The following is a 12,945-nucleotide window of genomic DNA, read 5'->3' on the forward strand; positions in this document are numbered from 1 at the left end:
CAGAGGTAGATAAGCAACGGAATGGACGGTCGCGGGAGGGTGATACAAATAGTACAGTTCAGCAAGGTATGTGTATAAAATAGACATCTTTTCTTCAGTGCCTGGACTAGGCCGTGATTATAATACGGATACGACATTTACGAAATTGTTGTGTATTAGAGTATATTCGGCTCAATACTAGAAGATGAAGCGTGGGGGGTAGGGGTAAAAAGTCAAAGGTGCTGAGTGGTAGAGTACTTTGTTTGCTCCCACTTTCTCATTCCATCAATTTCTTCATAATTGTTGACTTTCATTTATCATCTGTCTCTTTCAGCCTACAGGGGATAAGCGGGACGTAAACCTGAAAGATTTCATTTCATTTCAGGCCATTACGGTACTATGAACAACGCTGTTTGAATAAATACTACTGAAGAAAATAAAATCTTTGACTTAATGTTCCTATTTGGTCTTTAGATTGATGAACGGAACCGAATGATTGTGGAAAGCTTTGTAAAATGAAAATGTGTGAGGAAACGGGAAAACCACGAGAAAATCTACAGACAATATTTTATCCACCACAAGCTTACATCGCCTGAGATCGTTATGATTTATATTTCTGGGCTTTCGGCATCTATGACCATAATAGCCCGTCACGTTTGAGGGATGACGTCCCTCGGCTAGCACACTATCCGGGGAAGGGGAAGGAAGGAAGTGGCCTGGGACCTATATGTTAGGTACCATCCCGGTTTTTGCCTGATGTGATTGAGGAAAACCCAAGAAAACCTCATTCACGATAGCTGGCCTGAACAAGATTTTAACACTTTTTCGACCGAGTACCCCCACCGGGAATCGAAACCGGGACCACGCCTACTATTGTAATAGGGAACTCTTTGCAAAGGAAATGAGCATTCTACCACAGAGACCTCAAATTCTGCTGAAAAAGAAAACTTAGTTACACAAAAATTGCAATGAAATTTATATTTCAATGAAAATCAAAAGCACATTTATATTTTGATAATGAAAATCACAGACTTAATGCATATTGTACATGACAACATATAAATGCTTTAACAATAACCAAAATCTCACTTTAATCCCACCCCCCTCTACTTTTACGGGAAGAGGTTTAAGAAAGACTACGAGAAAACACCTCACTCTACTACGTTGACTCAAAAAACAGCAAAGACTGCAATTGTTTCAAATGTAAATTTACAGAGTATTAACTTACCTTTCTGTGACCTGGATTTTCAATTCTTTCTTTGCAAGGCTTCGTAACGAATTTTCTTTTTGAATGAAGATATGTTTTTGAAGAATTTGTACAAGATAACGCGGTTGTATTTTCCTTTACTCTCAGCTCAACAGTATAACTTATGTGGCAGCAATTTCCATAAGTGGGTAAAGGAAAAGTGATTTGCAGTTCACCCTCGTTCATCTCCCGAAATAAAATGGATGTTGCAGGCCAGTTATAGAAGCTACATTGCTCTTGATCCTCAACACATGCTAGAAATAAAATTTTGAAGATCAATAATAAAAATCACTAAAGAGTAAAAGTAATTTATCAAAGCCTAGGCCATACTACAATAGATGGAAACAAATTTTAGACAAAAAACTTTTCTTGGCGCGGAACGAAAGGATAAAAAGAAATTTCTGAATTACATGCCCTAAGGAAGGTAAAGAGTTTATTTTAATATTTTTATTGTTTGATAAGAATATAGTGTTTTAAGAATCACTCAAGTTAGGGACCCTCCCCGTTGGTCTATTTTCTAGCGTACGCGCCTTTGATGCAGGTGATCCCAGATCAGACTCCCAGTGCAAGAATATTAAAAATTAAAAAAAAAAAAAAAAAAAAAAAAAAATGAACGTATTACGATGGTTCGGAATCCACTTTAAACCATGAGGTTACTTCTCGTACAGTCTCGGTGCTGAAAAGCGAATATTCAACAAACAACTACTACTACAGTAGGGAGATGAAACTCATCATTTAAACTCTTTATAAAAATAACTGAAGCGTCTTTAAGAGTTTTTTCAGAAATTATGCTCCTAAACTAGGAAAGTGGCAACTTCTAACAACTTCTATAATATTCAAATTTCCAATATTACTTTAAAGTGCCCAACGTGGGCATTTCCTTACGTTGAAGGTGTGAAATTCGGCATATAAAGTCTTCACTAAAAATAACTGAAGCGTCTTTCAGGGTTTTCAGAATTTCTGCTCCTAAATTAGGAAAGTGGCAACTTCTATAATATTCGAATTTCCGATACTTTTTAAAAGTGCCTAGTGACTATTTACATAAGTTGGAGGTGTAAAATTCGGCATATACACTCTTCACTAAAAATTAACGAAAACTAGTTCCAGCGTTTCCGAAAATTCTGCTCCTAACAGGGAAAAAAGGCCAATTTCTGCAATGTTCAAATTTCTGGTTTCAAACAGATACAAATAGATTAGAAGAGTATTCGCCTAATCGTATTCCTAGAAGCAGCAAAACCGTTTCCGATATTTCGGATACGTGCACGAGTATTTCTTCATAAGGACAAAGACGCTTATTAATACATGTTATTCACGAGTTCTTTGCATATTTTGTATGTATAGCAATGCCAGTGAACATTTTAAATTTTTTATATTTTCCGATGTAACTTCTTTTTCTTAATACACTAAGGGCCTATTCAGTTTGCCATAAGGACCAGATTGTGTCACGTGATCAGGTCAAAAGTCATGTTGCGTGCTAAATCGAGTCTGGAGATTCCAAATCGTACGTGAAATATTTCAATCACGTTATCTTCGCGTGGGGGCGCTCTAGGTAATTCGAAAAATGAAATGAAATTAAATCTTTGAGTTTTACGTCCCACGGTTATGCCGGTTAGGCTAAAGGAGACGGTGATGATGAGTAATGAATGAAAATGGTGGAATGAAGAAAGTGGAAGAAAACGGGAGAACCCCGAGAAAACCCACGCACACGGTGTTTGTCCACCACAAAGTTCACTTGGCGGGAGCTGGGATAGAACCCGGGACCCCAAGCACCAGAGGTGAACGCTCTATCACTGAGCCACCGCGGCTCCTGGGTAATTCGTTCAAAGTGGTGGCCCACGATCCATCCGCTACTAATTCGCAAAAAGAAATCATCCATTTGTGTGTGGTAACGTATCAGTTGGAGAGAAGCGCCCATACGTTCTTAGTTTTGTATCTTCGTAAGAATCCGTAACATCCAGTGTGTATACACTGTATGGTACCTCACATCCTTAACTATTGTTTGTGTTGTTCTATATCTCATATTTAAATCCGTGGCTATCGCTCGAATACTCACACGTCTATTATTACGAACACATTGATCCAGGAGCTCCGGGGGCTCCAAAAATCCCTCTCTTTAATACTAACACATAGGAATCAACTTACTATATTATAGGCTTCAGATCCATGCTAATTTTTTCTCCGCTCGCGGTATCGCTAGAGTTAAGTCTTCTTCTACCGGCGTCTTCACGATACTTATTTTGTGAGGTTGACCATTTGGCTTGTATTTAGCATTTGTGTGTTACACTGCATTATATGAGCATGTAACTGTTAATAATGAATGTAATTAAACTAATTATTGTAAACATAGAGCACATTACAATATTACAGCACAGTTTTCGGTTTTCGATGAGCCTGAGGCTGTGGAAGGCAGCAAAGAAAATTTATGCGCTGGAATTATTCGTAATAGGGCCCCCTTGAAATAGTCGACTCCGGGGCCCCATAAGCTTTAATCCGCCCCTGCACTGATCCATAGTACGGCTGTGATATGTGACAACAACACGCGCCTCACCGAGACGGAAAGATAGCTTGTTCGACCTGTGTGAAACTATGGCTTTCGTCTTCGATACACATACACTTTCACAAACGTCCTTCTCCGATGAAACACCTCAGCTAGTTCATATCCCGCTGAACTCGGAAAGAGGATGAATGTTCGTTATTTCGACTTGGATGATTTTTGGGTGCAGAATGCTATGGTTCGTTTTACAATGATTACTGCATTAATACTACAAGTACACATGCCACTACAACAATACAATCCTATGTCATTAACTGTTCCCATTAGGAGTGCAGAACGGGTTTCATTCCATCTCCCCCTTATATATTTGGACAAGTGAATAAGGTAGACTTATATTTAACCTTTTTAGTTTTCTGATTTTTATTATTATTATTATTATTATTATTATTATTATTATTATTATTATTATTATTATTATTATTATTATTATTATTATTATTATTAGAGAGTCCAAGAGATTGCTTCACGAAAGTACTAATCTAGAAATACTATCGTGGAATTCATAAAACTGAAGATGTTTATAATTATATGATGAAATTATGACGAATTAGAGGCAACTGAACTAGTATTTATAGATGATGATTATTATTATTCTAAGGCTTCTGCTTATAATATTTGGTGACTTGTAAAAAAAAGTTTTGCATAATATCTCTTGACATAAAAGAAGACGATATAAACTACATTGGTTTCATAACAAATGCATTTTAAAAGTCAAGGAATTAATATTTTTTCATTAATTTTGTTTAGATGAATTGTAGAAAATTATCAAGTAACTTATAAGTGAACGAAATCGGAGTCCTTTTATCCTATTCAGAAATTCCTTTGATGAAATACTACATACTCACCATAGTCAATTTCTTCTCCATCTTCGCATACTTCAGAAGTCTGAAAAAAGTAATAATATATATAAGTACAAAGAGAAAAGATGAGTTTCTATGTAACACTTTAACTCCCTGATGACTTGCAATTTGGAAAAATATATTTTGGGAATAAGACATCCCTAAATTATTCAAAAACAACTGATATTATTGTCGAATCAGCAGTTTTCGGATTGAGATGAATAGTGATCTACTTCCAAGTTCAGCTCCTATCGGCGTGGTGTGGGGGTGGAAAGTGAAAAATGAAATGTCCAAAATGACCGAAATCAGTGTCAAAGACATAGTTTTCAGAGTCGATAAATTGGTTGGTGACAGTCCGGCTGATATTTAAGACCAAGTTTAGTCCAGGCTGCATGTCAGCTGGCCCGGAAATGCACAGGATCGTGCTTTAGTAAGGCGTTGCTTATCGTTCTTTATTCTACTCGGTTTCTTATTTTCTGACAGAGGCAACGCCGAAGGTATTGCCTGTACTATTTATTCTACTGGTCTCTATTTTACGACAGGAGCAACGCCAAAAGCGTTGCTTTTCTATATTCATTCTAGTTAGTTCTTATCTTTTGACAGAGCAACCGAAGACGTGGGTCTTTCAGTTGGACAGGAACTAACAGGTCAGTTCTATATTTTCAAATGTTGTGCAGAAACATTACTCTTCCCTTGGAAGGCCGGGTATTTTACCTGGTCTTATATATACACAAATGAATGGATGTTTCTGTTTGTTGTATGCTTGTCCGGCTTATAAATCCACACCGTTGATTTGATATAATTCAAAATGATTTTATTGAAGAGATTATAGTTTGGAAAAGACCGAAAAAGCCATATCGAACTTTCTGGTTCATATCCTAAGGGAGGAGGAAGGGGCTTCAAAGGAGGCGGTGGTTTGAACTTTATGTAAAAAATAGAATATCCCAATAATTTCTCATATTAAAAAGATGAAACATGGTATTAATCTGATTTCTAAAAATAAGTTGACATACATATATGACTAATAATCTGAAAAAAAAAAAAAGGTACTGGGGTAAGACACTTTTAGGGAGGTTCAAAGGATGTCAAAGGTAAAAATAATCGAAAACGACTGATATTAGTGTCGAATACGTAGTTTTCGGGGTCGTTGAGATGAATAGTGACACCCCTAATGGCATCTTAAGTCCAAGTTCAGCTGCCATTGACATGGGATCGGATGAAAAAATAAATGTCCAAAATGACCGAGATTAGAGTCGAATCCATAGTTTTCGGCGTCGCTAAGCTGATTGGTGGCACTCTAAATGGCATAAAATTATACCAGAACAATAAAATAAACTTCATTTCTCCAACATAAATTCGAAAGATTAAAAATCGACTACACAACTTCCAGGAGCTTTTCATCTATTATCCCAGAAGAAACAAACTTTATCGAAAAAAAATCTAAGTAAAACACCAAATTAGGTTTTTATAGTCATCTATCCAACACATTTTACATTATTCAAGTAAGTATAAAAATCTAATGGTACATATCAGTAAGGTAATGTTACAAAAGCGTACAGTTTTAATTTTGTAATGACGGTGGGAACAAGGTAAGATTTAGTTCTTCGTCATACATGGTACATTTTATATATTTTTCCTTTTCCTTTTCTTTTGTCCCATTGAGATTGATCATGCAGAATATGTATTAAATTCCCATAATTTTGGTAAGAACTACTTCATACAAATTACGGAAGTAACAACATATGATGGAACATTAAACAAAATAAAAAACAATAATTCAATATTGTTTATTAGAAACTAAATAAAATATGCTATACACTAAGAATTATTAGAAAGACGGTAAACTTAAAATTAGCCAAAATCTTGTACTATTCTTGCTTTCACTCAATATTTCAATATGATATCATGTTTTGGGGAAATTCAAGTCAGAGACTCAGTGTCTTCAAAATTCAGAAGAAACTCATAAGAATACTTTGTGGTAAGAAACCGAATTTTTATTGTAGACATTTGTTTAAGGAAGTTAATATACTACCATTGCATAGTCTATGTTTGTACCATCTCTTTACACACTCATCAACTTTTATAACAAATAAGGATGTACACAATCATAACACGCGAAATAAGAATGATTTTCATTTGTATAATCACCGATCAGCAATATATATATATATATATATATATATATATATATATATATATATATATATATATATATATAAAGTGTAAGTAATGGTAGTGTTAAGTTGTATAATATGTTACCTGTTGATATAAAATATGAAGAAAATATGAAAAGGTTTAGACAAAAGTTAAAATCATTTCTATTACAAAATTCTTGTTAGGCGATTGAGTAGTAGATAAATCACACGACAAGGTAATTTTACTTTATTTTACGCATGTAAATTTTCATTATTGTTTTTTTCCTTTCCTACAAATGACGCTTTCAAATTCAAATAGTTACAGTAGATAAAACTAAACATGAAACACTGTGAGCATTAAGGAGTGTCACATATTTTAAGAAAAATAACTGTAAAATTGCACGACTTGTGAAATGCTATCTGTAATGAATCGTTTTATGGGTCATTAAATACATAATAAACTACTTACTTCTATCAGAATTATTGCATGGCCCAATAAGATGGAACTGCACAGGATAGTCAAATACAGACACCACTGTTCCAGTTTTGATCTCATCGTACAAGATAAAGATCAACTGCGGCTCACAGTACGTATTTTTAACGGAATACCTAAATAAATAAAAAAATATTAGAAAAACATATGAAAGAAATATTTATAGTAAATTTAATATATTTATAAATGCAGCAAGCGAAATCTATACTGACCTCAGCATAACACACCACGCTACCAAAGATAAATACGAAAATAACGGAAGTAAGATCTTCTATCCACTTCTTTGGGCAGGGATTGTAACAGTACTAAGTTATAAAATGCACTTCACATTGTGATCATGGGGTACATTTGAAATGAATACCAGCAGACAAGGATATATAAAGCAGCGTTCTGTAATTTAATTATCGACACAAGAAGGTTGTTATCCAATGAAAACTCAAAAGTCCTTTGAAAGTCATTTACAACTCCGAGTGTAATATATTGAAAAATGTGAACATGTAGGTTTGACGTGCCGTATGGTAATGTTTGGTATTATTATTATTATTTAGTAATGTTAACAGAGTATTTTGTGCAATAGATCCACTTATGTCTAGAACGGATTAAAAAGAAACCAGTTGAAGGGTAAGGGGAAAAAACAAGGAATGTCCATGTGTGTACTTTATCGGGTTCTTTGTCCTATCTGTTGGTGACTCTTGGTACTATTTGACTGTATATATCATGCATGCGTAGATGTAGAAATGTCCACGGAAAAGGGCAAAAGATTTGACTAACCTTATTCATTTTATACACGGTTTTCACTATTAAAACACCGTTTTCTCGAAAATGCAGTTTTGTGACATTCCTTCTTTTTTTCCACTTACCCTTCAGTTGAGAATGCTCCAAGAGCATTGTCAGAACGACCTTAAAAAGATTTTTTTTTCGAAATTTATATGGAATTCTATATTAAATTTATTTGATTAAGCAATTACGCAAAAATTATTGAATCAATAACTAATGACTTAAAAGTTCCTGAAATATGGTTCCTTCAATCTCCCGAACTCGGAACTTTTTTGACCAATATCTCGGGAACAGTAAGAGTGACGTGAAAATTTCCAGATAGTTTTTGATGCTTTATCGAATGGATGGCTCAAAATTGAAAAATTCGCCAATGACAGACAGACACACAGAGAATTCAGTAACGAACTTTTTAAAAAATTAAATGAAATGAAATCTTTAAGTTTTACGTCCCACGTGTATGCCGGCTAGGCTAAAAGAGACAGTGATTATGAGAAATGAATAAAACGGTGGAAGGAAAAAAGTGGGAGGAAACGGAAGAACCCCGAGAAAACCCACGCACACGGTGTTTGTCCATCACAAAGTTGACTTCATGCACTAGAGGTGAACGCTCTACCACTGAGCTACCGTAGCCCTACCAACTTTTTAAGTTCGTTGAAAAGTAGTATCATACGTAAATAGATGATTTGTGTGAGTTGAATATATATGTGGTATTTGTTCACTATTAGACAAAAACTGATAGGAAAGTGAAAATCAATAGATTAACCATGGAACAATTTCATTGATGTGTTATGACAATACACATATTCATTAATCTCTGAATTGTCCAATGATTTGCATTTGTCAGAGCATGATTCTGGAAAACGTAAAATTAAAAAAAAAAAAAAAAAAAAAAAAAAAAAAAAAAAAAAAAAAACTGAGATCGAACCTAACTCTACAAATTCAAACTCCAACACTTTGCGTATCATTTTAAAAGCTTTTCGAATGTCACGCTTAGTCTACAGAGATATGTAAGACAGCTTGGTTGCTTGTTTGCAACTTCTATACTTTTTTTTCCATTTGATGAACAGCAGTTTCTTTTTGACTAGTAGGACAAAATACTTAACCGGACCAGGACTAGAACCTGTATCCCTATGGTACTATTCTAGAAAGCAAAGGCTTGAACGATTAGTTATTTTACAATCAACGAAGATTTGTCTTTTAAAATACCACTAGGTTAATTATAGTGATAATCTTAGCTCATCTCGCACATACATGGAATCATGATCACAGATATGACAGAAATATTATGAAAATGAAATCTTAAACAAGGTAAGTAGTCTCCGAAAAGATTACTAATATTCCTTAATATAACCAGGTTTGTAGTTAATCCGTTAAAAACTTATCGATTAAATTAGTCCGTTAAAAATTAATGATTAAATTAATCCGTTAAAATTAATGATTAAATTAACCTGTTAAAATTAACGGTTAAATTAAACCGTTACAAATAATTTAATATTTTTTTTTACTTTTTAAATTTTAATCAATTAAATTTTGCAGCAGTTAATTTTTAATTGATAATGGTTAAATAATTCGTAGATTGAAAGAGTAACAATTATTTTTTTTTTTTTTTTCGAAAAACATGTGAAATGCTTATTCTGCAAGAATTTAGTGTGGCTTATTTTAAAAATTCACCTGGCAGTCCGGGTAACTCGGCTACAGTCTGGCAGGGCAAAAATTAATTAATTTTCATTGTATTCACTAATTTTCCTTTTCATGTATAGTAAAGGCTCTATGACTTCATAATGTACGTATTTTTTCTTTGTTTAAGGGTGATTGGGCAGTTTATTTTCTGTTGTACTCTCGAGTAACCAATACATACAAATACAATACTGTATTTTCTGAGGAAACACTTGTATTCCTTTTTAATCCTATTCCCGATAACCCGGCATTTTCACAAATTCGGCCACCCTTTGGTCCACATTAGACCGAGTTTTCGGAACTCTATTGTACCCAATTTTTTATTGATACTTTTCTCAATTTTATGACATTTTTATTTTGCTTTTACTAATTATATATCAGCTTTGAAAACAATTATTTTCATAATAATCGATTAATTTTCCTATACCTTTAATTTTATCCATTAAAATTTACATTACCTTTCACAACTGAAAACAATTCTCATTTCATAATAGTCAAAATTATAAACTGTAATTTTAAAGTTAACTTAAATTTTGGCTGTTAATTTCTTCTGATGTTATTTTTAATTTAATTCGTTATATTTTCTATAATAACATCCACAGAGTGAAAGTGATTGACTGGGCCGGGACTCGAACCCGGGATTTTCGGCATACCGTGCCGATGTGTTAACCACTACGCCACTCAGAATAGCCAAACACCTTCTCACTCCTGTAGTCGGTGCTCTCCACTCAGGTTACAGGAATGAGAGGATGTTTGGATGTTCTGGGATGCGGACTGGGTGGTGTAGTTGTTAAAGTAACGACACAATATGCAGGAGATCCTGGGTTCAAGTCCCGGTAGTATCACTTTTTCACTCTTTGGATGTTATTGAATTCGCATCTACAGAGGATCTGGTGTGTAAAAATAAGTTTAAATCGTTTGTTTTCTCCTTTTATTAATGTATATTTTCTTTACTTTAACGTTAAATTTTAATCTGTTAAATTTTTAATTAATTTTTCCAGCTATGAATTTAAGAAACAAATATTATCTCTGTTGCTGTAAAGTGATACCTCGGCATAACAATTTCTCAATACATTTCTCCCTCATACGAACAGAACTTACCTTCCAAAACTGCACTAAAGTAGCCTGAATTTCATCATTTTTCTCAGTCAACACACATTATATGGTGAGTTAATGATAAATAATTTCCTACGATCCGACCATCTCTCCGATGCAATGAAAATCTGAAAGAAAAATTCAGAATGATTAGATAATTATTTAAAATGCTCATAGTTTCTGACTTTAATATAAATTACTACCAACTCCGTGGTCCTTCCGACACAATATTGCATTTTCCAAATTGAATTTATGCAAACAATGATATATTTATATTCTACGAAGAAAAAAAAAAATCACACACCAAACTTCTTGTCTGTAAACGAAATACGCAGTAATATTAACAAGTAACATTTTATATGGCTTGGGAATCTTAATGGGATGACTAATTTCCTGGTACAAATTCGATAAGCAATCCTGTTGTTATCAAACACCACTTGAAGAACGCAGATTTCACAAACTTTTTTTTCTTTATTTTAAAGATCTCGTAAGCGATGCCTTGTTCAAGTACGGATCGATGACTTCAGTCTTCTAAATATTACTTTTTCACTATGATCGGTGCAACAATGTAAATGTTAGAATACTTTTTTTCCCACATAATCGTGCAGAATGCTAATGTTGTAACTGTTCTTTTTTCCATCAATAGTGTTATAGATGTTGCAAATAAAAACATGATTAGTAACAAATATGCACGTCAACGGCCTAGTCGAATTAGAATAACGCTTAAAATGAGATCAGCGAAGCCTAGCAATGCCAGGTTTGGTCGAAAGAAACGTATAAGACCGTTCGTATTCACTAGATGGTGTTGACAATGCGGCGTCTATCCATCGTCGTGAGTACAATTGGGCACCTACTTGAACGAAAGACGTAGTGAAAGCCACTATTAACGATAAAGGAAGACAATATGCTTGAGCAAACATCACAATAAAGGCCGTCCAATTGGCCCTGGCTTCTGCAGACTGTTACGTAAGAAGTTTAGTTTAGACTAATATGCATATATTTATGTATTAATGTTTTATAAAGTTACATTTTTGTCTTGTATGGTATTTATTAGATATAATTTGAGATCCCAATTTCACATATTCAAATATTTTTAATATTGTGTGGAGTTGTTTCAGGGGATTTGATTAATCATTATAGTTTATATTGTTGTTATTCAATTTAAAATTTTTCCCAGAAAACATTCACACGAACAGCCAGTATTTTAATTATTTGTAATAACCTCCACATACTAGCTCGAAACTTGGATGTAACAGTTTATGAACAATCGAAACTTGGATGTAACAGTTTATGAACAACCTTAAATACAACTACAGGGTGCGGCACGTAAAACCGGTCCGTCGTAATATTCTGGTATATTGTGTTTTTGGCAACACTTAAATAATCTACCTTCCTACCAAGAGATGGCGTGTCGAGGTCGGGTCGACTTACGTGACCTGCAGCAGTCACGTGCAGCCGCAGCCAGTGAAACTTGTCGAAACCAGTTGAGAAAAAGGCCTCGTTGTGTTAAGCCGGGTGAGTGTCAGTGTGTGATAATGCCGTATTCGATACCCGAGCATGTTGCCATTGTTGAAGGGTTCATTCTCACTGGATCTTTTGTGAAAACAAAGAATTTGTTTCGGGAGAAATTTCCAGGACGTTGTGTGCCAGCAAAAAGCACCATTCAGGAATTGATTGAAAAATGGCGGCGTACAGGATCGGTTCAAAATGCTCCCAGGAACAGACGACCATCTGTCTGCACACCTGAATTAAAGATGCAGGTGGAGGAGATAATGACAAGAAGTCCTCGAAAGTCAACCAGGAGATTGAGTCAACAGGTTCATGCGAGTGAGAGAAGTTGCAGACCTGTTTTAAGGGGACTGAAGTTAAAACCGTACCGGATAAGTGTTGTGCAAGAACTGAAGGAGCCTGACCTGCAGAAGAGGGTGCATTTCTGTTCATGGCTGTTGAGCAATGTTGCCAGTGGTTTCTTGGATCCACTAATGCTCATCATGAGTGACGAGGCGTGGTTCCACCTGTCTGGGTACGTAAATTCCCAAAACAACCGGTATTGGTCGACGGAAAATCCACACGCAATCCACCAGGTACCCTTGCATGCAGGGGTGCCCATCCCCCCCAAAGCTGATGGCGCACTCCCCCCAAAATTAATA

The 12,945-nt window shown here is 34.9% G+C and overlaps 1 protein-coding gene across 1 annotated transcript in view; it reads right to left on the bottom strand.

Annotated features, from left to right (window-relative positions):
• Positions 1–12,945, bottom strand: part of LOC145685963 (uncharacterized) — a gene marked incomplete in the record, with an annotated part of 117,056 nt that overhangs the window by 89,248 nt on the left and 14,863 nt on the right. The window contains 4 exon segments of the mRNA XM_081758755.1: positions 1,208–1,479; positions 4,625–4,664; positions 7,223–7,362; positions 10,802–10,923. Coding sequence (XP_081614881.1) covers positions 1,208–1,479; positions 4,625–4,664; positions 7,223–7,309 — 399 coding nt within the window.

The sequence above is a fragment of the Thermobia domestica genome, chromosome 5 (assembly GCF_964235325.1).
Source record: "Thermobia domestica chromosome 5, izTheDome1.hap1.1, whole genome shotgun sequence".
Lineage (NCBI taxonomy): Eukaryota > Metazoa > Arthropoda > Insecta > Zygentoma > Lepismatidae > Thermobia > Thermobia domestica.